Raw genomic sequence first — 26,149 nt, 5'->3', positions numbered from 1 at the left:
CACTCCCTCTTAAAACGCTCAGTAACACCTTTCATTTGATTCCCATATCGTACAACTAGAGACACCCCTGGTGCACCTTTATGGCGATATCTCGAAACGGCGTCCACCTAGGGAACTAAGGATCACTCCTTTTCAAAATACTCATTAACAGCTTTCATTTGATACCCATATCGTACAAACATATTCTAGAGTCACCCCTGGTCCACCTTTATGGGGATTTCTCGAAAAGGCGTTCACCTATAGAACTAAAGCCTTCACCTTTCATTTGATACCCATATCGTACAAACACATTCTAGAGTCAGCCCTGGTCCACCTTTATGGCGATATCCCTAAATGGCGTCCATCCATAGAACTATGGCCTACTCTCTCTTAAAATACTCTTTAATACCTTCCATTTGATACACATGTCATACAACCACATTCCAGGCTTACCCTAGGTTCATTTTCCTACATGGTGATTTTCCTTATTTTGTCTCCATAGCTCTCAACTGAGTATGTAATGTTCGGTTACACCCGAACTTAGCCTTCCTTACTTGTTTTCTCTCTAAGTTTGTATATTAACATTCTTAAATAAAGTAGTAAAGTTTTACTGACACTTAAATATTACTTGATGGATTAGCCAATTAAATCAATTGGTGGGTGAAATGTAAAGAAGGCCAAATCGTACAAATGGTAGGCCACTTTGAATGCTTTAAGTTTTCACTGCTTCTGTATATGACCAGTTGAGTATAATAAATTTATTTGAATGCCTACATTTTGGCAACAATACCAGAAATTATGTAAATGTAATAAAATACACTCATAGCGTACCACAATTTTATGACCATCTGCCAAAGCGTGAAATATTTGATATTAAAAATCGTAAAATTTTTAACAAAGAATGAAAGGCAAACAAAGTGTTTGTGAGGTTTATTGCTCGAAAAGGTTGCAAACTTTTTGAAGTTTATTTTCTGAGGATGTGCCCATAAACTGTGAAATACTCCAAGGTACTTTAGCTTTTTGTTTTAACAAGCAATTTAACGTTTTTAAAACCATAAGTGAATTTAAGGCAATCATTGTTTACAGAAATGGTTTTTCAGGTGCATACCATTTTTATTGAAATAAAAAAATAAAGAAAGCGTAAAGATGACTAGCCCAAAATATGACAACGTAATTCAAATAATATTTGCGAATCTCCTGGATGTCTGTTTCGCCCAGCTAACTTACACAAGGTCGACTTCGGCATGTTGTTGGGAGGAGCTTTGCGATAGGTCGATGTACATATAATTGCTGCTAAAGTGTTTGGTTCAGTGTTCGTAAATAAAAATTGGATAACGTTCTTCTATTATGTGCATATTGACCAAATGATACTGCTATTATTTATTTATTTTTTTTATTGTAAAGGAATCAAGTACGGTGGGGTGGCCAAAACTAAAACAGCAGTTATTTCTGTTAAAAAAGTAGTTGTCTCACTTCATTGTTATGAAAGGAAATATTTGACAGTAAATTCACGGTGTTCTGCGCAGAATAACTATGGATCGAGCCCCCGGTTTCGGAGGAACCCGGGGTAATTTTTTGGCATTACATGAGATGTGTATTTAAATATGGGTATCAAACGAAAGGTATTTTACTCGGCATTTCTATTGATACTTTTAAGTAGGGTTGCCGCTCAGGGTTGCCACCTCACCTTATTTTTTATATTCCTTTATATATCCACTACCATCTCGGAAACGGCTTAACCGATTTGAGTCAAATTTGGTACATTGATATAGTATTACACTTTAAGACTTTTCACCTAGGTGTTACCACTGAGGATGTTTTCACAAGGTTGCCACATTTTGCCAATAGCGGACTGATACCACTTACAAAATTGATCACCACTCAAACAAGCGCGGGTATGCGCCGCCGTTTTTGTTATTAAACTTTGAAACAAACACAAGGTTATGTATTGCCAAAAAATTACTGACATGATATGCCATGCAAAAAAGATATACATGTAGAGTCACAGTTAAATTAAACACATGACCGTTTAAAATGTAGTGGATTTATTATTTTATTCAATATTTAAACTGTTGAAGTGTAGAATAATTATAAAAATACTTATAGCCGAACTAATTAGATTGGCTTATATTTAGGCGGTCCGTGTCGTCTCGAATTCAAATTGCAACTGTCCATTCGTTCGTCAATGTCGTTTTATGCTGTCCTCGTTTTGTTGTCGTTCGTCAAGAAAGGGTTGTTGTGCAAGGTTGCATATTAGTGTATTTGCAGGATCGTACCTTATGGCACGTTTAGGGATATCACGTTAAGGCATGCAATCCCACATTCGGCCATCCTGACTAATCGTTCGGCTCGAACGATGGGTCCCACTTTTTCATATACTCGGCGACTGTGGTCGTTCGTCCCGGACCTTCACCTTCACCAACCTTTTCTACCTCGTAGCGATCATGAGCCAGAACTTTCACAATCTTGTAAGGGCCAAGGTACTTCGGCCTTAACCGAAGGCAACTCCCAAATTGAGTGCGCTTGATGGCAACTAACTCGTTTTGTTTGTACCTCACTGCTTCTTTTCTTTTAACATCGTAGCTACGTTTATTTTCTTTCTGCATCAACGCAATATTTTCTTTGGCCTGTTCCCGTATAGTTTCACGTTCTAAATTTAGCTCATCGAAAGCTGCATTCTGTAAAAACTCATTTAATTCCGACAACCCGGTTACCCTCATATCACACCCCGTCAATATTTTAAAAGGTGAAAACTTTGTACTACGCGTTGGAGTGTTATTTATGGCCTGCTGAACTCTTTCTATGTGCTTATACCAGCATTTCGGCTCCTCCGCGCACAACTTTGACAACATTGGCACAACTATTTGGTGCATTCGCTCGACTTGGCCATTTCCCCTCGGAACTCCCGTTGCTATTAATAAATGCTCAATACCTTCTTTTTCGCAGTATACTTTAAAGAGGTTACCTGTGAAAGCGGCTCCACGGTCTGTTATTATACGCCTAGGATTCCCGAAATTCGCTGCCTGTTTGGAAAGACGGTCAACGACAGCTTCAGCACCAGTATTTTTGGTTGGGTACAACCACACAAATTTGGAAAAGGCATCCACCACAACCAAAATATAATTGTAGGCCTTCTTTGTTTACTCCATGGGCCCTACATGGTCGATATGGTAAGTGCTTAGAGGACGGGTCTCTTTATCTATGGGATTCAGCAGACCTTCTTTCCTCCCAGCCGTCGCGTCAGTAACAATGCATTCTACACAACTCCTTACGATTTTGCATTTTTGAGTTAAGCTGTGGTATGAAAAAGTTTTTCTCAACAGCGTCTTGGGTTTTCTTTATTGAGAAATGCCCCTGCTTGTGTGCTGTTCTTATTATCTCGTCTTCCATAACCGAGGGTACTACTATAAGTTCCTTATACAAGAGGTTGTGCTTTATAAAGAAATCTTCGTACGTCTCTCTCTCCAAGACCTTACAAATCGCTCGAATCCATTCATCCTGCTGCTGAGCTTGTTTGAGTCTATAGATTAATGAATCCTCTAGCATCAAACAGGCTACCCTACTTAACGCGTCAACGTGACGCATTTTGGTGCCACTACGATGCTCGATCTCGTAATCGTAGTCCTGTAACATCATTGCCCAACGAGTTACCCTTAGAGGGACGTCCTTTTTCTTCATTGTCATGGTGAACGCGTTGCAATCCGTGACAATCTTGAAGTGAATTCCCATCAAATATACCCACCATTTCTTCAGAGCTTCCACTATAGCTAGCACTTCCAGCTCATATGAGTGGTACTTCTCCTCAACCGGTTTTGTCTTTCGGCTCATATACTGGACCGGATGGAATAGCTGGTCTTCACTGTCTCTCTGTAGGAGTACTCCTCCGTACCCATACATAGACGCGTCAGTATGAACCTCAGTAAAGGCTTTTGCGTTATAAAGTTTCAAAACCGGTGCACTGATCAATGCTACCTTCAGCTGCTGAAACGCGGCCTGTTGACATTCCCCAAAAACAAATTTGGCGTCTTTACGCAAAAGGTCAGACAATGGTTTGGCGATCATTGCATACCCTTCAATAAATCGGCGGAAATAAGACGTTAAACCGAGAAACCTTTGCAATGCTTTTTTGTCATTTGGGATCGGAAAAGTCTTTACTGCTTCGGTTTTACCTTCTGATGGTCTTATCGTACCTCCCTCCACTATATACCCTAAGAAGTCTACTTTTGTTTTGAGAAATTGACATTTTTCCCACTTAATGTGCAAATTAAACTGTGCTGCCCGATCTAAAACTGCCTTCAGCTTTATTATCCCCTGATCCACATCCTTAGAGGGAATGATAAGATCATCCATGTATGTTACTACAGTGTTATTCCCAACAAGATCCCTAAACACGGCGTGAATGTATCTGGTAAATACAGCAGGAGAATTCGAAATTCCAAAGGGAACATACAAAAATTCGAATTGTCCTTGGTGGGTAACAAACGAAGTGTATTTCCTGGATGCTGGTTCGATTGGGACGTGGAAGAAACCATTTCTCAAATCTAAGGTTGTGAATACGCGTGCACTTTGCAGCCTCTCAATCACATCATCCATGAGCGGCATGGGAAAATTGTCTTTGATTATCTTCTCATTAAGACGACGATAATCGCAGCACAATCTCTTACTACCGTCCTTTTTCGGTACAAGGACAATTGGCGATGCATACTCTGAGGCACTGGGTTGGATAATGCCTTCCCTTAGCCACTCCGCAACTTGATTGTCAACGATGCACCTGTCAGAGTATGACATTCGACGTGGTCCTTGAAAAACAGGACTATCATCAGTTAAACAAATTTTCATCACAACTGGGGATTCCTGATGCTTCATCGGCGAATAACCTTTCACAGCAGTTTCAATTTCTTTAGCTTGCGCGCTGTTTAGGTGGGATAGGTTAATATTTACTTCGTTTTTAGGTTTTATATCGATTGATAACGACAAGTCTTTAAACTCCTGCAATACGCACATCTCTAACTCTGGCTCCCTCAACCCAGGAGACTCAGTTGGTTTCAACTTACCTTTCGCCTTAAACTCGACTTTGTCTTCCGAAACAATCAAGTCAACCTGTTTCAAAACGTTGTTGCCAATGATTGCCTGATACACAATGTCTCGCTCACGGACGACGTGAAATGTTACATCTAGTTCGACGTCATCTGCTTTTAATTTGATATTGAATCCGCCAACTGTATGAAGAACACTATTGCCTATGCCTCTTAACTGGTGTCGTTCCCCAGATAAGTCAATATCTCCTAGCATCAAGAGAACGTCGTATCTCAAGAGACACAGGTCGCACCCTGTATCCAGCAACGCCGAAAATGTGAAATTATTTATTGTCAGATCTTTAAAAATAACACATCCTATAGAGGATGAAGCACGCACCGATTCTAAAGTGTTGACGCGAGGCGTCTCTTGCTTGACTTTAGCTTCTTTTTTCGGACACTCAGCAATGCGATGCCCAGTTTGGTTGCAGCCAAAACATGTCGACTTGCGTTCGCGTTGGCAGCCATTAGCTAAATGACCTACTTCACCACATCGATAACATCGCTTGGTATCAGTTACTTGCGACTGTACTTGCCTGTATTTTTGTTGGAATCCTCACGTTTTCCCTGCGACACACCTGAACTAACCTGACGACTTGATCGTATCTTTTCATATATTATAATCTGTGCTTTCAACTCGGCAACTGACCTAGCTTGATACAAATTTGCTTTTCCTGCCCTGGAGTCAGGAATACCTTCTACAAAATTCTCTATGAGGCTTTTGTCGTCTAAATTTACGGGCCTGCCTATCTCCATAAGGCTATATAGATACTCCCGATAGTCCTCGTTTGGACGTTTCCTACGATTCCTAAGCTCACGGTGCACCTCAATAGAAGAAGCTATAACTCCAAATTCACTCTTTAGTGCTTCCTTCAGCAAACACCAACTTTTTATTCCGCGTTGGCTGCGCACGAAAATTTTAGCGGCACCCTTTAACGGCTGCTTGCCATATATAAATTTTTGCAAATCACCCCACTGCACAGCCGTGGCATTATTCTCAAAATCGTCAAGCCATTCCTCAACCGAGGGATGTCCGATACCACTAAACGATGTCAGGGAACTTTCTATATCACGCAATGTGAAGGCCGGACGACTACCCACCCCTTCTTGCATTACGTTGCTCTGAAACGAATCATTACTGTTGTCAGACCCATCGTCGTCACCGATGGTCAGGCCAAAGTGCTCACAAAGCCGATCCTGCAAGGTAGCTTTGCGTCCAGTCGTTGGAAGTCCGACAGCTACCAATTTCTCTTTCAACTCATTTACTGTTAATGTGAAAATTTGTTCCCTGTCCATGTCGAGCTTATTATATACTAATTTATTATAACCGAATCTAAATGTAAAATATTTTCAGAAATATGAATTTAAAATAATATTTATTAGGAGTAAAATTGCTAAATGATTTTTCTTGTACTCACATGTGTTATTTATTGAATTAGTTTTAGCTTTCTTTTAAACAATAACAAACATTATTTTATTACAGTTAGTCGTTTTTGATTTCACAGTTTATTATTTTTTTTTCTTTAATATTTTGATTTTCACATTCAATAACTCATTTCAATATGTGTGTATTCTTTTCCATCTCTTTTGTTTTGATTAACACATTCGTTTTCTTCTTCTTGCTTACTAGCTTTTCTTCAGATATTCTACCAATTTTAGTAAAGCACAATTCTCTACTTTTCTTTTGTTTTGATTAATACATTCAATTTACCTCTTCTTCTTTTGACTTTCTTTCACTTATTTACTATTCTTACCACTGCTTAAATTATTTTTGTATTGGCTTTTTGTTTTGATTACACCACTTTTTTTTCTACTTTACATATTAGTTTCCAATTCGTTTTAACTCTTTACATTACCATTTAATTTTCCTGAACAATCTTCTCTTTCAAAATTTTTATTATTATTTTTGTTGTTGTTTCTTTTTCATTTGCATTACAAACACATTCGTTTTACTTTACTTATACTTAGCCTATACCAATTTGCAATGAACACACAACTACATTGCGTTTGCCCTTTCGTCTTACACTCGTACTCCCACTCTTCTTTTGTATTCTCGACTTCGTCGGCCACTGCCTTCTTTGTATGTAACACTCCGTCGTACTCGCTCTTACACTTCAATTAGCCAGCAACGCATCTGTCCACACACGCACAAAATGTTTTTCTTTTTTGTTTAGTTTTTCGATTTGAGTTGATTATAATTGTTACTTAGCGCCACGGTTTTATGATTATAATCAACAGATTTTAGTATATGTGTATATACAGCAAACAATGCTAAATAAAATTGTGTGATTTTGATCACGTTCACTTGGCAGGATTGCGATCCACGCCTGACACCACTTGTAGAGTCACAGTTAAATTAAACACATGACCGTTTAAAATGTAGTGGATTTATTATTTTATTCAATATTTAAACTGTTGAAGTGTAGAATAATTATAAAAATACTTATAGCCGAACTAATTAGATTGGCTTATATTTAGGCGGTCCGTGTCGTCTCGAATTCAAATTGCAACTGTCCATTCGTTCGTCAATGTCGTTTTATGCTGTCCTCGTTTTGTTGTCGTTCGTCAAGAAAGGGTTGTTGTGCAAGGTTGCATATTAGTGTATTTGCAGGATCGTACCTTATGGCACGTTTAGGGATATCACGTTAAGGCATGCAATCCCACATACATTTTGCTGTTTTTGTTGTTGTTGTACGATAATGTTACTCCCCGAAGAGTTATCGATGTGATGGTCCTTTCTCGCATACAGATCCGGTACGCTCCGGTAACACAGCTCCATTAAGGTGCTAGCCCGACCATCTCGGGAACGATTTATATGGCCACATAAACCTTTAGGCCATCCCTCCCTCTCCACCCCCAAGTTCCATGAGGAGCTTGGGGTCGCCTAAGCCTCGTCTGTTAGTGAAACGGGATTCGCTGCTCGAAGGTGAGGTTGACAATTGGGTTTGGAGAAGCTATATATTGCGCTGGCAACCTGAAAAGGCTGCGCTACACAACCCCTTTAATCTAGTATTTTAGTCGCCTCTTACGACAGGCATACCTACCGCGGTTATATTTTAACTCACTAACCCGCTGGGGGTCTTATCTTTTTGTTTGCAATGTTTCTATAAAATTTAATATTGAAAAGTAGTAGTATTATGAGTAGAAGAAATCAGTTAAAACATGTGGTATAAAAAATCTAACATATGAAGTAAAAACAAATTTACCTGCCCTAAAATAAAATGCAACTAGATTTGATTAAAGCCAAACAAGTGAACAAGTATTTAGGTTGGAAGGGTATATTAATTTTTATTCAAAAAATACATCGAACTGCACACAATTTTTATACAACTCTAGATGTGCGCTGTTAGCTCCGTCGACTTAGCAGATGGGGTTTGGGGTATATGCCAGGGAGTATATTTAAAAAAAAAATTCCAAAATCGACTTTTGGCCAGCTAGATTGATCAAATACTCCACCATGTGGCGTCCGAGCAGCGGCATAAACTGAAAATGCAGACGTAGGGGAACGTGCGATTGCAGGTTACAGTGGAATTGGGCACCAGCCCAAGGCACTGGTTTGGCGAGTATTTCATCCTTTGTAAATGTCGTTCGGAATCGATATGACAGAAGTATGTCCGAAAATTTTTAGGAAATATGAAAAAGTATAACATGTGAATAGAAAATTACTAGAACACCGTAAGCTGGGAAAGAAGCTCGGCCTTGATCTCGTCATTCCCGGCTGTCTTTGCCATACGAACTTGAGTAAAGGCGAAAGCTGAAGTTCTCTCTAAAGATATAGTCGCTTTAGGCATAGTTAAAGACATTAGGAAGGAAAGTGGTGAAACTACTTATCTTAATCCTATTCGTTACAGATAGACATCTTAAGACTTCGGAATGCGATGAAGCAGTATATTCCTCGATTCTCCCTAGATAACCTGGTGGCGGACGTATAGAGGAGGGAAGTGAGCTATGACTGGATTCTCTTAGGTTGACGACAGAGTGCTTGTTATAGGAATAGCTAGGCATTGTACAAGTTCCACTTTGAATTATTTGACATAAAGTGTGCTAGTTGGCAGAGATTCAATTTGAGAAATTATCAAATTCTAAAAAAGCATTTCCACCTCAACAAACTTCTGCTTTCTAAGTTTTGAATTTTTGATGAGGTAATTTAATTCAACTATGAATGTTAGAAGGATAAATATTTACAGAGCTTTGCAAATGTGAGCTGATTAAAATAAAAGTAAATAAATGTAAGACGCGATAACCTCCGACAAGATTTTTGGTCAAGCTTTTCTTCCAATTGGCGTCGTGCTTCTTTTAGTTTTTCCTACAAATTGGCGCGACGGGACCTAATTGTTTTATGCCAACTCCGAACGGCATCTGCAAGGCAGATGAGTTTTGACTGAAAATCTTTTCATGGCAGAAATTCACTCGGAGTGCTTGTCAAATACTACCGATGATCGACTTCGCTTACAATAATTAAAAAAACTTGTTTCTAAAATTTTGATGTTGCTTTGACCGGGGCATTAATCCAGGATCTTCGGTGTGGTAGGCGGAGCACGCTACCATCACACCACGGCGCACAGTGGAATTTTTGCTTGGTTTAGGCGCGAAAAAGTAAACATTTTCAAGTCACATGTTTTTTTTTTTTATTTGAATGAAGTTCGTTTTTAAAATGTCCATAGTATATAACGGTAATGATCATTTCTTATAATTATTGTTCGTCATTGAGTAATCTGCTGTTAAACTGTGAGTTGTTGATGACGCGCTAAATAGTGCAATTTACAGAAGTGAAATAACGCGTGGTTTAAAATTAAATAAAACTTTGTGGTGAAACAAAAGCTAAAATATTGTTTGGTTATTTAAAATCTACACGTAATTATATTATTTTGCAAGTGTTCAAATGTTTTTTGGGTAAGTATTTTTGACGGAATTATGAGTTTTGTAATGTGTATTATTTTTTTGCTGAAAATATATATGACCGTGAAAAGAAAAGTCTTCCAAAAGTTTGAACCACGCTGAACTACAATAATTTTTGTATTTCTGCTTTAATTCAATATTATTACGTATAATTGAAATGATTCTTCATCCCCGTATGTCCCCGTTTCGTTGTAATGACGATAACAAAGTGGGAGTTGTATGAGGTGTGGGTTGCAAAACGTGCCCAAAAGCAAAAGGATAAAGCCGTTTTAGAACACGTGTGTACTGTTTTAGGGAAGGTGTAAATATAGACTAGGATTGTATGATGAATGCTGCAGTAAAGTTCGAATTATTTTATCAAAGCTTCGTATGAGATGGATTCAAGTGAATTACACCAAAATTTATTTTCTTGGAAAGTTTGCTTCATGGCTTGAAGAAGATAAGAAATTTAAATATGGGTATGTTCAACTGTGAACAAAAGAACGAGATAAGGATATAAGAAAGTTTTTGTTTGGGATAAATTCAAAAATTTTGGAGGGGGTCCAACCCCCCAAACGCCCCATCCCCCTGCGCCTATCCTCACTGAAAGTGGGTAAGACATACAAACATATAAACTTGGTTTGTATGAAATACTTCCGTTTTTCAGTGTGTTATTAATTTTTCGCGTCTAAATCATGCAAAAATGCCACTTTGCGGCGGTCGCCATGAACCAATGTGAACTGATTAATGCAACTTAAATACCACCAAAAATATTAAGAAATATCTTTACCCTCCTTTAAGGAGAGAAGTGCTTCTTAAACTCTGTTCGCTTTACTAGCGAAACCACCTTGTGTGCCATTGGTAAGAGGTTTATCCAAAGACAGCAATACAGTCGATAATCTTTGTTTGAATAACTGTGCCAAAACATTTTTGAAATTTTGTAGAAACCCTCCCTTCAGATCAGAGCCATGGCTAGTGTATTATAATCAAACCGAAACCACATCAATAGTAAAGACGTGTTCGCTCGACGCCGCTTCACTGTGTTGGAGGTTAATATGTAAGACTCACCCAAACATTGGTTTGTTTGTCCCCGTCCAACATTTCGGTTATTCAGGCTCCGATTTCTTTTTTATTTGCTCTGGGTAACAGATTTGTAAAAACTGTACCTGCTGAATGTAAGAGAGGTAGCGATTTGTCCCGCAACATACTGACCTTTGTTCATATCTCCAAGTTTCGATCGTTACATATAAATGTGTAAGTATAGGAATATCTTCGATCTAAAAGTGCCGCACTCAGGAACTATGGAACTGTTGAATCGTTTGATAGGGGTTAAATGTATATATACTGCACTTCCTGGAGAAAGAGCTTTAAAGTAATTTGCAAGGTATATTCGAAACGGCTGTCGCCTTGTCCCAATGTTTCCCAAATAATTACAAAAAAAAAATAAAAAAAAATTGCTTCACACATAAAATTTCATACATTTAAAAGACAAACCCCGCTTAATTCATACAAATTAACCAAAAATTTCCCAAACTAATAATATTCAAATATTTTATAAGCATTTGACCACAAAGTGCCTTCATTAAATTAGCAAATCTAATTAATTTGATTAAGTGCTATTCAAGATGTAAATAAAGCAGCACAATCAATGCAACATATTTGCACCCACACGCACACATACACACACGCATAAACACTCACATATATTCACACTGGATGACATTTACTTTCAACACATACACTTTCCTAATTAGATTTCATAAAGTTTAGTAAAAACAATTAATTAGCACTTAGTAAGAGATTTTGAATAAATAAATGAAAACTGCAAGGCAGAATGAATGAATAGTGTACAGCTGACGGCTGTAAAATGGATGAATGTAGAAACAACGTAAAAAAATAGATTTGCATGCAGCAGCTAGGAGCACTATGGGAGTCTTACATTCGTAAGCTGATGTGCTTAGCCGTTAATTGATGGAGAAATAACGAGAGAAAAGAAATGTGCATCAGAATGTGTTGTTTGGCTATCTATTTTGATTTGTAAACATTTTTGCTCACGGCATTGGGGAATCCTGAATGTAAGATGCAAGTGCAAGCGTAAGCGTGAGCGTAATATTTGTGAGAGGTATGTTTAATGGGTGATGATTTAAGAATGTATAAGCATATGCGTAATATGTAACATTGGTATTAAATTGGCAAATTAAATCAAACTAAATTAAATCGACCTAAATTGAGTTAATTTAAGTTAACCTAAATTAAATTAAATTAATTTATTTAATAGTTTTGGAAAATTTCAAACAACGTGACATCAGGACAGACAAGGCACTTGGGATGACCTTACAACAACTAAGGCATGACATGGTTGAATGTGTTTGTAACAGTTCAACTATCGTAGGAGTGCGAGTTCGAACACCACTGCCGAGAAAAAAAGGCTTTGAAAAAATTTACACGGTATAATCGAAAGAGCTGTCGCCTTGTCCGTCCTAGTGTCACGTTGTTTAAATTTTTCCCAAATTATTTAATAAGCTGTACATTAAATTAAATAAATTTAAATCTACAATAACAACTAGATTTCATAGCTAGTTGAATTAATTAATCAAACATAAACAAATTAAAATAAAATAAATTATAATAAAACAAAATGTTATAAAATAAATTAAAATAAATTAAATTTTAACTATTTTTTTCGACGATTTATCCGTTTCTAATCGAAAAGTTTTAGACTTAACTTTGATAAATTAAAGATGTGTTGTTAATGTGTTATCGATTTGTTATAGGACTGTTACAAATTTCTTATCGGAATGTTATCGAAAAGTTACGATTTGTTTTCAAAAATGTATTGATTACTTACCTAAAACTTATCGATATATATTATAAACAGGATGCCAGTATGTTTTAGGAAACTTATAGATCTATTATGGGAGTGTTACTAGTTTCTTATCCGCGTGTTCTCGAAAAGTTATCGATTTTGTTATCAAAAATTTATTGATTTGCTATCGAACAGTTTTCGATTTCTAATCGAAGTATTGTCAATTTGTTATCGGCACTTTACTATCTTGTAAACGACGACTCAACGGTTTGTTATAAAGCAGATTCCTATAAAACTACTATAAAAAATCGACGACACATTTGTAACCTTTCGATGACAAGCCAATAAGAAACCAATAAGAATGCGATGAAGTGCTGATAAAAAGTCGATATCAAGCTGATAATAAATCGAAAACTCGACGATAATAATTCGCAATCAATAAAAAACCGACAATAAAACAATAATTTTCGATATAGGTTGTTACTGATTAGAAGCTGGCGGAGCTTTGAGCAAAAAGCCCGAAACTATTTGTTACTGATGAAGTTTAACTTAGCCCCTGGGCGAGCTCTACTCTACTTGCAAACATAAGTTTCCTAGACGTACACCTGTAAGCTTAAAGATCGCATTCTACGAGTACTTGGTACTCTCGTCTTTTTTTTTTGCAAACATATCTCTTTGTAGTTGGTATGAAAAAAACATATTTTTTTCATTTGGTACCGAACACCGATATAAAGTGACCGCTCATGGAACGGATGGAGTTCCTAGCGTTTTTTGAAACTGCCTTACATGTTATGAAAAGAAACTATTTTAGAAGATAGCTGTCATATCCCTAGATAGATAAAACTTGCTCACAGATTCGGGAAGCTGAAAAATGTGAAGGCCGTGAGTGTTTGCAAAGCCTCCTGTTCTACAGATTATTTTGGTTGTCTGTGTGAAAATTAAAACATCGCATTTCTGAGCGAGTTTACAATCCGCTCAAGCCTTTCTGTGATATATAAATGCATGACGTTAGGGTCCTTGATAGGCCATCCTTCTCAGGCCATGCCTATATCAGCTTTAGGATCCCCCAGCGGGGGTAGAGAACGAAACAACTTTTAGAAACCCTAGTTCAACAAGCTGGACCAAGTTGATGAAACATGTAAAAACAAAACTGGGACAACCAAAGGGATTACCACTACATGAGAATCTAGAGGAATCCAATAACTTCCTATTAAAGACGCTCTCGACTGCGTATAGCACAGCTGAGAAGATTCAGAAGAAAAGCAAAGTCCCATAGTGAAGGAAGGAATCTTCTTGGAACGCTTCTAAAATAAACGTTTAAGCTGGCAGAGGTCTCGGAAAATGAAGAGTGCATGTACGAGTATAAGTATCTGTTGAGCATCTATAAGCGTAAAACGCTTAGCATAACGCTTAGCATTAAGACTTTCTCTAAGTATAAATCGCCGGACCCAGACTAGAGCGATCACGGAATGGCCTAAAATAATAATTTAATCGCCACTGCTGTGTACACTTGTTAGCAACCTAATGCTTAGGTGGTTTGAGGAGTAACCCGTGAATTTTTCGGCATGAGCAGATGTTGTTTTACGGGATGTTTTAAGCACTACTGCTAGACTAAACGAGTGCAGAGTTCTTTCCTGAAGGGCCACTTACTAAGACCTTACCTCCCACGGCCTATGCAACGGCGTACGCAGATAACGTTGCAGTTGTCTGGCATCTTATGTCGTATTAAACATCAACGCGGAGAAAACAGATATTGTCTTGTTTACTAAGAGGCCTTATGTCCCGATAAAAATTCCAAGATAAATTGAACCATAAGTTGTCTTTGAAGGCACCCTATGCATGTGAAAAAATTATGGGATGTTCGTGGGGTCTATCACCCTCCCCTCTATATCTCAGTGGGCATTTTCAGCAGCAGAAAGTAGGTCCTAGAAAGCTTCTAGTAATTGTCAAGAGAATATTGGTATTTCATAACTTAGGTACTGGGTTTTTATAGGATTTTCCGGTTTCGTCCTCGAAAAAGCTTCTGGGATTAGGGCAGATCCCAGAAACCAGTTTTACTACGCCACCCGTTAAAAGCCAGGCCCTTTTTAATTGGCACGTACGCTGTGCAGGAAACGGTATATCCGCTCCGCGGATCGCTCAGTCATACTTACCAGAAATTAGTTAAAATAAAATTCTATATACGGAGAATTTTTTATAATTGTTTGTTTGATGATGAAATTTATTTAATCTTTACCCTCTTAAGCGTTTCGAAGTTTTCATGTCTTCTTCAAGGAGTCCCGGGATTTACAAAGGTGCAGGCACCCAAACGCGTAGCCCCAAGCCAGCATAAAATACAACTGACTAAAATAAGTGTAAAAAGCTCCCTGAAGAAGTGGCAGAATCGTTGAGTCGCGTAGACGTGTACGAGAAAATTACGTTCTTGCCTGCTAATTTTTAGATTGTGCAACCCAGCTGATTGCTAATGGGAATGTGTGTGTATGTAGTATAAATATTTATACGTAGCAGACTTGTGTTTACTTCCCATCGCGTGCTCGCATATGCCTCCATCCTATATTCTTGCTGTCCTTACACACAAACTGCCAAGTCGTGACTTACGTAAGTGATATTTACAAGTACATATTTGCTTTACCAAGAATGAAAAAACCAATTATATCAACCGAAGAGAAATGGTTTACCACAAATAAGCAACATTTGATTGTTGTGTGCGTATCGTGGGAAGAAAAGTAAATTCTTGATTTGCTCCGTTTTTTGTTGGCTTAGTAATGTAGGTTGGGAAGTTTTACCTATACAGCTTGTAAAAATATAGTGTAAAGATTTTCATCAATTTGAGAACCAGCATTAACGGCGAAAATAATGTCATATGGGAGTAGGCAATTTGTGTACGGTGCAGAAATACGACGAGATAGCGCTCGGAGTATTCGAGAAAACCTTTCCTTTTTTAAATGTATTATTCTGTTCGTGATTTAAATTTTGCATATCGAAAGATATACATAGAAGTCATTTTGTAAGATTTCTATGCCCTCACCAGAAACACCCGTTATTTCCTTTTGCGTGGTGCAGAATAATTTGCACGATCTATTTCAACATCATAAGTCTATGTCAGCGTATCGCCCTCGAAGTCGTTACGGTGTCATATTCGGTAAAGAGAGGCCCCTGCAGTTATTGCAGGCCCATTTAATGCGTTATCTGGTTCATATTTATTATGTATCCTCAGGGTGGTGAAGTAAAACTTGTACAAATAGCATTACCATATTACTCGAAACCAAGGAGCATGGTATTCCGACTTAAATGATACCCAGTGGAGATATTTAAGGGCCTGTCAGCACTCTGTACATAAAGCCGCCAATTAAATAAGAAATAAGAAGCGAGGCTTCTAAATTTTTCACAAGCTTGCTATGCCCTAGACTTAGCTGCATAGGTTGCAAAAGTAATTTATATTTGAAGCTTACATCTGTTGAAAGTGCCTGGGAAAAATAAAAATAATTATTTTTTAACACATCATAGATACAATACCATACTTACATACATAAGTACAAAATATCGATATTTCGTTCTTTCTTTTTGCATGCGCTGCAAAAAAGAAACAACGCAACTCTGTTGTCAGATTAATATTTCCAGCCATTACAGAGGAGGATAAAAATCATCTTTTCAACTGTCATGCGCAGCCAACATCTTCAAAAGCTTTTTCTCAAGGGTCCGAGCTAGTTTCTTTTTAGCAGGTAGCCACTTATCGCTAATGGCGACGGTTACGGAAATGTCGCGTCTCTCAAAATCTCGCTTAATCTAAATATCTTGCTGTCGTTATTAAGAACGGACCTCGGAATAATTGGCTGAGTTGTGACTTAAGCTCATTATGCATCCTACGATAGATCCCTTTCTCTCTTCCCTATGCGTCGCCATTCCTCCCGTAAAGGGTTTATGGTTGGGATCCCTGGAAAATTTTGGTACGGAGCCCGATTGGCCTTTTCCCAAGATATGTTGTATCTCGCCACTCTCTGCAGCTGATCGGAGCGACTTTAGTCCTCTTGACGGCCTTTTCCCTTCCTTGATGTGGTTCCCTTAAAAATGAAATGGGTGGATTGGAATTAACGGCTATTTCAGAGTCAGAATTTTTACTCGATGCAATGTTGCGATGCTTATTTATTTCTGTTCATTATACTAGTTTACTGGAAATCCACTTAGAAGCCACATATCGGTGCCCATAAGTTGAAAAAAGAGAGAAGGAAATAAGCAACTTCGAATGCCCCTCTTGGCTTATGAAATCCACCATTACACCCAAAGTTGGACTAGTATCGGGTAGGCTCAGTTAGAGTGCAATATGGTGTAATATGCAGACAGTCTGGAAGAAGTAGACTAGCATAATAATAATACTATGAGCTTAGTTTTGACACTCTCTGGCTCTTTTTCTATTGAAATCTGTTAAAGTGGAGCCACTTTGGAAAAGCTTTGCGTCATCTATCAGGACTCCTTAGTATGGATAAAAATGCGTAGTTCAAAAGAAGAAGCGAACTGTCTCTAGTGGAATTTAGGGCACAAATTTATGTATGCATTACTACTCTTTGGATAAAGAAATGTTTATTTATTTCTTGCTACGCAATTGCCAAAGTATGCGTCCAAGGTCATAAAAATCATACTACAAATGCTACGTACCTTATTCAACAACTCTTTATATATGTGTGTCTATATACTTACCTGTTCTTTTGTTATATAAAAATAAATCTTCAATAGTATATAGAACTTCCTCATAAATCGATTTACAACTTTTCCCATGTCTTTTGCCTTCCCACAGATGTTGTTGCGGTCAGTCGCGTCAAACACATCAAACTATACCGGGCATCGAAAGTGGTACACCCGGTGACCCCTGGCTGCCACAAAAGCACACACGTGCACAACCTACCGATGCATATGGTACAATTGAATTTCAAGGCGGTGCACATCCAACCAAAGCACAGGTAAGACATCTACAATGATGGTGATTAATAACCAGCACATAAAATATGTGTCACTCATAGTTTAATCTAAATATTTATAGTAAAAAGGTGCATAACGAGTATTGTAGTAAATGAATGCCAGCAGGCAACTTTCTAGTAAGTAAAAATCCCTGAACTAGGATGCGATTCGCCAACCAACTACAAATATTTGTTCAAGTTTTCTGTTGATTAATGTCTGTTGGAAAATGTTGTAAGGAACCTTGCTTCAGGTTGTTAATAATAGCATTAGTAAATCTTATACATATACTAGAAGACCCGACAGACGTTGTCCTGCCCTAAAGTTGGCCTATCTGCATAAATTTTAATAAGCTTTTTCCGTCTGACTCTGCCCCCCCCCCCCCCCCCCCCTCTCCACTTTTTCCTAATCCTTTTATTCACCCAGTCCTAGTCCTAATCCCAGTCCCAGTACGTCTCTGGATAATATATTACTCTGTACTAAAGCACTCATCAACAGCTTTCATTTGATATCCATATCCACTGTCTAGGCATTCACTGGCCCACGTTTTGGCCTATATCTCGAGACCCTAGTCACCCAGGGGTATGAAAATTAGCCTCTACTAAAGCACTCATCAACAGCTTTCATTTCTTATCCATATGCTATAAGCACATTCTAGGGGTAATCGGGTCCACGTTTCGGCCTATATCTCGAGACCCTGTACGTCGATCGCAACCAAACCTATGCAGTAACCACCGCGTGAGGTTTACGCAACTTGTGTGAAAGTTTGAACAAAATTGACCGAGATGCGTCAAACACTGGCGATCAACTAACACACATTTTAGCCTTCCTTTTTATACTCAGCTGAGCAGAGCTCACAGAGTATATTAACTTTGTTCGCATAACGGTAATCCGTAACGGCATAAACTAATCGAGATAGATATAGACTTCTATATATCAAAATGATCTGGGTGAAAAAATAAATTCATTTAGCCATGTCCGTCCGTCTGTAAATACGATAACTTGAGTAAATTTTGAGGTATCTTGATGAAATTTGGTACGTAGGTTCCTGGGCACTCATCTCAGATCGCTATTTAAAATGAACGAAATCGAACTACAACCACGCCCACTTTTTCTATATCGAAAATTTCGAAAAACCGAAAAAGTGCGATAATTCATTACCAAAGACAAATAAAGCGATGAAACTTGGTTGGTGAGTTTAGCTTATGACGCAGAATAAAAAACTAGTAAAATTTTGGACAATGGGCGTGGCACCGCCCACTTTTAAAAGAAGGTAATTTAAAAGTTTTGCAAGCTGTAATTTGGCAGTCGTTGAAGATATCATGATGAAATTTGGTAGGCACGTTACTCCTATTACTATATGTACTAAATAAAAATTAGCGAAATCGGATAACGAACACGCCCACTTTTAAAAAAAATTTTTTTGAAGTCAAATTTTAACAAAAAATTTAATATCTTTACAGTATAAAAGTAAATTATGTCAACATTCGACTCCAGTAATGATATGGTGCAACAAAATACAAAGATAAAAGAAAATTTCAAAATGGGCGTAACTCCGCCCTTTTTCATTTAATTCGTCTAGAATACTTTTAATGCCATAAGTCGAACAAAAATTTACCAATCCTTGTGAAATTTGGTAGGGACATAGATTCTATGACGATAACTGTTTTCTGTGAAAATGGGCCCAGTTTTTATACACAGTCGACCGTCTGTCCTTCCGCTCGGCCATTAACACGATAACTTGCGCAAAAAACGATATATCTTAACTAAACTTAGTTCACGTACTTATCTGAAGTCACTTTATCTTGGTATAAAATATGGCCGAAATCCGACTATGACCACGCCCACTTTTCCGATATCGAAAATTACGAAAAATGAAAAAAATGCCATAATTCTGTACCAAATATGAAAAAAGAGATGAAACATGGTAATTGGAATGGTTTTTTGACGCAAAATATAACTTTAGAAAAAACTTTGTAAAATGGGTGTGTCACCTACCATATTAAGTAGAAGAAAATGTAAAAGTTCTGCAGTGCGAAATCAAAAGCCCTTGGAATCTTGGCACGAATACTGTTCGTGGTATGACATATATAAATAAATTAGCGGTACCCGACAGAAGATGTTCTGGATCACCCTGGTCCACATTTTGGTCGATATCTCGAAAACGCCTTCACATATACAACTAAGGGCTACTACCCTCATTAATACTTTTAATTTGATAACCATATCGTACAAAGGCATTCTAGAGTCACCCTTCATGCGATATCTCGAAAAGGCGTTCACCTATAGAACTAAGGCCCACTACGTTTTAAATAATCATTAACACCTTTCATTTGGTACACATGTCATACAAACACATTCCAGGGTTACCCTAGGTTCATTTTGCTAAATGGTGATTTTCCCTTATTTTGTGTCCAAAGCTCTCAGCTGAGTATGTAATGTTCGGTTACACCCGATCTTAGCCTTCCTTACTTTATATATATAGAATTTTATTTTTCACACTTCACTATAATATTAAAACGAAATGCAGATTAAACACCAACCAATTACACGGAAGTATATCAGCACATCTGAAAATGTGAGTGCCGGTGCGTATACGTAACATTTTATTATTACGTATAAACAAAAAAATTGCAATAAACTAATATTGCGACTATAAACTGAGATATAACCTATCCTATCTTTCAAGTTAGATCAAACTACACAAGCAAAACAAATTCAAAATCGGTTCAGTAGTTTAGGAGTCCATTTGCGCTAAACATAGTGGCACGTCATTTTTATATATTAAGATTAGGTACATATCGTTGTTCCCATGGAAGACTAGCACATGTCAAACATCCATGGGAAACTAACACGGTTCATGTTTGAGTTGTGCCAGTCTTACACGCGAATAACGAACTGTGCTTGTTTTCCACGCCAGGAACAGAAAAGTGTTGGTCTTTCATGGGACCGCGGAAGTATATACCTATTTGTTGCTATATATGGTAAGGACTGCTCAGAACCTGGCTATAAAAATGCTTATATAGTTTTTAATGAAATTTGGATGACTGTGTTGGGTTGAACTGGTCGGTCAATAAAGACACTATATAGAGTAAATATGTTCAGAATGTTGTCAGATTTGTTTGATGACCACACGGAAAAACACCAATAATGTACCAGGACTTATGTTATAAAACAACTCCGTCCTTTTGGCAAATGCCATAAGGTTTCTCGGGCCTAGCTTAATTGCTGGCATTAGCTGCCTAGCTTAATTACCGCCCTCAGTGGCTGAAGCCTTGACCGCGCGAGCGCAGGATACGAACACAGAATGCGCTTTACCATGTTTTCCTGCACCCTGAACTTCCTACATCTGCTACTGACGAAGTCTATTTTATAACTTTATAACTTTGACGCCAGAATCAGTGCCCAATTAGTGGGCACATCATGTGTCTTAAGGGTGCTCCCTTTAAAGATACGAACAACTTTGTGAATCTTATATCGTAGGATTCGCACATGATCTCAGCAACTTTGCAGCCCCACTCTTTTGCGATGACTGGCTTCAAAAGAAGTTTCAACACGTTGGCCGCCATTATATTACTGGTGATCAGAAACAAGTAATTTCTCGTATGCCAGTTTATAGCTGATGATCACTTATCTACTGAGGTCAACTTGCAGAGGCAAGCTATTTTTCAGCTCAGTGTTAATTAAACAAATTTTTCAAAAATGTATGAGTTCGACCCCTCATGTCAAGGTAACTCTGAGTTAAAAAGTTAACTTGTCGTTCTGCAAGTGGGCCTTAAAATAACAGTTTAGAAAAAACCTACCATTGCGTTATCTTTGATATATTCTTTTTGTTTTTCTCGTGACTGTCGTTGATACGCTGGCAGACAGCTTTTTAAGGTTTTTTCGATAAAAAATTTAAATAAAAATATTTCCATTACAAAAAAAAGTAAATAATAAAAGAGATACGCGATTAATTGACTTTTATGATTAATATAAATGTCCAGATTGTTAATATTGGCGGCATGTTTTTTTTATGCTCCATGATTTAGATTTTTTTACAAGTAGATAATAAGCTTGTTATTAATGATATATTCAATAAATACAAAAAAAAAAGTAAATATATTTCAGTTGAGTTTTTCGATTGCATAGTGACTATTTTCTGATTAATCGCTTGTTGTGATTATTCGTCTTTTTCGATTAATCCCGCATTTAAATAAATTGTTTGCTTAAACTAAGCACTAGTTAACATGTGAAGAAGTTTGTGACAGTTAAAAACATTTTTAAGTACTAATTAATTTAGTAAATCTATGATAAGTATAAAAAGCATTAATTAAGGAATTAAAAATTCTTATTCATCAATGATGACTGTGTGAAGTCTTTATTGATTGCCATCCCATTGGCGCAATCCCTTAAAACCATTTTCTCAACCTACGTATGAATCAACTTATGAAAATCTTTATGATTATTGAAGAGATTCTTGAATTATATATTCAAATTCGTTAGATTATGATACATCAAGTTGTAGTTATTCAGAAAATTAATCATTTTGATTAGTAAAATTGTAAATAGTCTCGAATCATTAATCGATTAAATTTATTTTCTGATAAGTTATTTAAACAAGTTTCGCTTTGTTCGTCGCACTAAAGGGTTGTCTATCATTAAAAAGATAGTATGAAAAGATTGTGATTAAGAAATGCTTAATTTTTGATTAATAAAAGCGGGATTATTCAATGAATCTATAATTGAGGGGATGTGTGGAATAATGGTATAAGTCGCGTTACACCGTTTTTCCATAAATCAACTAAATAAAAAGAGCACAATTACATACATATACCATATTAATCTTAGGAAATAATAGTGATATTTAACAAAGATATTAGCTTCATTTATGGAAAAACGGTATAACTCTCTAATAAAATTTTGCAGTAGTGAAGCATCGAAATGGTATGAAAATATATTCAATGTCGTAGACCAGAATGAACTGAAAAATAAAAGAATTGAAGCGGTTCCAAAAACGACTAAGTAGACAGAGAACTCCATTGTTAAAAATAGAAAAAGTTTAAAAATGATAAAAGTAGTAAAAAAAGATTGCTAAAAATAACAAAAGGAAATAACAAAAAGTTATAAGCACATCTAAATAATAGAATATAATGTATTTAACAATGGTTATTAATGTATCTGCTATTTGTTTAATAAAGTATCTCAATCAAAATATTTGATATTCGATCTATGGAATAACGGTATAACTCAAAAAAAAAAGAAATCATCCATTTTCTAATAAAATTATGTATATATAAAATTTGTTACTTTTTCCTATCAAAGAATCATACTATCTAAAATCCTACCAAGTAGGATTATTATAAATTTATTTTTATCTGCATTGTTAAGTTTTTTTCACTTTTCTCAAAAGGTTGATTCTGGAGTTATACCGTTATTCCACACATCCCCTCAATTAATCAACATACAATTTTTAGTGATTATTTAGGTACGCACATTTTGTTTAACAAACTATTACAACTACCTTATTAATTTATCATTGTTATAATCAATATTTGTAAAAACGAGCCGGACCCGTGCGCATCTTGCGCAATCAATATAAAAGTGCCTTATCAAATATCAACAAAAATCAGCTGTTCTATCAATCAAATAAAACTTACAGCTTGCGTTTTCATCTAGCGTAAGATAGCAACTGCCAGTAATACAGTGCAGATATTCGCAATATTGCCATAGTACAAATATATTTCTTTGTGTGCTCACAATTGTTTATTTTTAACAAATTATTTTAATAAAATATAGCCAAACAAAAGCTCTGCGACCAAAATTGCCCAAAGTCCGCTAATAGCCCGAATCTTCAGCTTTACAACCAAAACTTTATTTATAGATTTGGATTCCAATTAAGAGCGAAAAAGGGACCCGTACATAAAAACAGCAATTAGAAATAATATATATGATGTTAACCCAAAAGCATCCTAATATTTTTAGGGCATAACTAAGGCAATGATGATTAATTGAGCTGTAATTATGATTAATCAAAGTTTAATTAATTAGTAGATTAATCATTCTGCTTAGTCGAAAATTTGTTGTATCGGATAATCTGATTTAGTTAATCTAAATTTTATAAATTTTATTTAATAATTTGGGAAAAATTTAAACATCGTGACATCAGGATGGACAAGGCGACAGCTGTTTCGATTATACCTTCTAAATCTCTTCAAAGCCTCTTCTACCGGTAGTGGGAGTCGAACCCGCACTCCTACGATAGTTGAAATGGTTACAAACGCATTCAGCTACGTTATACCTTAGTTGTTGTAAAGTTTTTCCCAATTGCCTTCTTTTGCATATATTCTTCTACACATCACATACTTCGTATGTAATTATGTGTTGAAGTTATGCATGTTTGTAAGGCGGTTTCAGAGAAACTTGGTATTGTTGCTATTTTTGTTCTATTTATAGAACTACAACGAATTAAACAAATGTTGTCTGTTCGTATGAGTTCATCGGGGATTGCCCGTATTGCTTCAAATGTATGAAAACATTTATTTCAAGTAATTTTTAATTTTATAATTTATTTAATAATTTGGGAAAAATTTAAACAACGTGACAGCAGGACGGACAATTTTAAAATTTAATTATTCGATTAGTTAAAACACTCGACTACTTAGTTTATTGAGCTTTTATTTTAAGGATTGTTTATTGCCTGATTAGGTGCAAACTAAGTTTTTTTTTATAAGGACAAACTTACACCAGTAAAATTTTAAAATAGTTCTTGGCTCGTTGTGAAATTATTTAATACAATTAAATTAAAATCTCTACAGGGTAGCTAACGGAAGTGAAAGAAACAGTTATAGTTGTGTAAATGCGCAACAAAACTTTCAGTATTCAAAAAAGTTATAGCAAAGTTCAACTTACAAATTGTAACTAAGCTGACAGCTTAAGTTTTAGTTCTATCTTTAATATACTGGTAACGCAAAAATATGCTGTCATATTTACTTTAAGGTGCAGAACCTTTAGTGTTAAGTAGGAAGACGGCGTCTTTCACATAAAAATACTTATTAGATGTATTTGCTTCGTAGTCTTGAAACAAAGTTACTTTTCTTATGGATAATTTTTGAACTATAGAGGAATAGCAAAACTTAACGACATACCGAAGCTTTTTGAGTGCATTGGTACTAAAACGGCTTACTTTCCTTCCCTGAACATTCACCCATTTCAGCATGGGTTCTGCAAAGGTAAATCAATTAATCAATCAATCAATGACATTCAAACTGATGTTATCTACATGGATTTTGGTAATTCTTGTCCGCAAGTATGACTGTATGGGACACTTCTTAGAAGGATTTCCTCGTTCTTTAAAAGGAAGGAAGCAAACTTGATATTCAAAGATGCCTCATCTCAGTGCATCAATATTACATCTGGCCTAACTCAAGGAAGCCATCTTGGGCCGCCACTATTTTTGTTGTTTATATCATGATCTTCCAAGTAACTCGCTCCAAGATTAAAATGTGCGCAGATGATGTAAAGGTTTTTAAACCTATTCAAATTCCTGAAAACAGACTTCTTCTTATATAGCTTAGTTAAATGGTGCAATGCCAATGATATGATCCAGACCTAAGTAAATGCAAATTTATGAGTTTGAAAATCTTATCAGCTTGACGATTGCAAAAGAATTTAATGAGAGGTATGATGAATAACCAATTTTTATTTATCGAGATAAAGTTAAATGTGCTTATGAGGCCATCCAGACATTTTCATCAACTCATCTTAAGCACTTGTAGATAAAACTGTCAAAAGCGCGAAGCTTTTTGTTGTTTGTGTCTGGACTCCAACAAGCATTTCTAATGGAGAAAAGCTTAATATTTGGCTTAAACTAGAAAAGATTTATATATGCCAGCACGGGCAAATCCAAATACATAAAAGTGTGATAAGATTGTACACATAATAGACATATACTGTTAACTTGGATATCAACAAAATTCGCATGCAGTTCACATGAGCCCAACTAGGCATCCAGCTCTTTCGAGAGCACTTCACGTCAGCACCTTTTTGAGCCATTCACGGCAGCCCCCAAACGGGCAAATAACTACCTAGACTTATAATTATATAAAATAAAAAATGATGGATTGGTTTGATTAGGAATTCTGTGCATTCCAACAGCTAGCTCAACTGAATGTAATGCATTTCGTTAGATAAAAGATCTTATTAAAACTTTTAGTTCTTATTGTACAAAATATTCAGATATCCAGTTATATTGTTATATATAACAATCTTAAAATTCGTTGTATTTAACAATCTTAAAATTCGTTGTATTTAAATTTCTTAGTTTGTAAGTTGTATCTATATATTTTTATAACCCTGTTTTATAACAATTTTATCGATTTTAAATAAATAATTAAAAATAATAATACTTAAATACATTGTTTCGTCCGTCCTCTTTTGCACTTGATGCGCCTATCTGTTAGTGGCCTAATTGTATTATGTA

At 36.4% G+C, this 26,149-nt stretch overlaps 1 protein-coding gene across 27 annotated transcripts in view; it reads left to right on the top strand.

Moving 5' to 3' along the window:
- Trpm (transient receptor potential cation channel, subfamily M) overlaps positions 1-26,149 on the top strand; it is a 793,755-nt gene that overhangs the window by 585,468 nt on the left and 182,138 nt on the right. For all 27 annotated transcript variants that reach the window (XM_067775779.1, XM_067775781.1, XM_067775778.1 and 24 more), the window contains one exon: positions 17,531-17,693. In XM_067775779.1, coding sequence (XP_067631880.1) covers positions 17,531-17,693 — 163 coding nt within the window. The remainder of the gene's footprint in view (positions 1-17,530; positions 17,694-26,149) is intronic.

The sequence above is a fragment of the Eurosta solidaginis genome, chromosome 3 (genome assembly GCF_040869045.1).
Source record: "Eurosta solidaginis isolate ZX-2024a chromosome 3, ASM4086904v1, whole genome shotgun sequence".
NCBI lineage: Eukaryota > Metazoa > Arthropoda > Insecta > Diptera > Tephritidae > Eurosta > Eurosta solidaginis.
The sequence above is the reverse complement of the archived record's forward strand: the minus strand, read 5'-3'. Positions and strand labels throughout refer to the sequence as shown.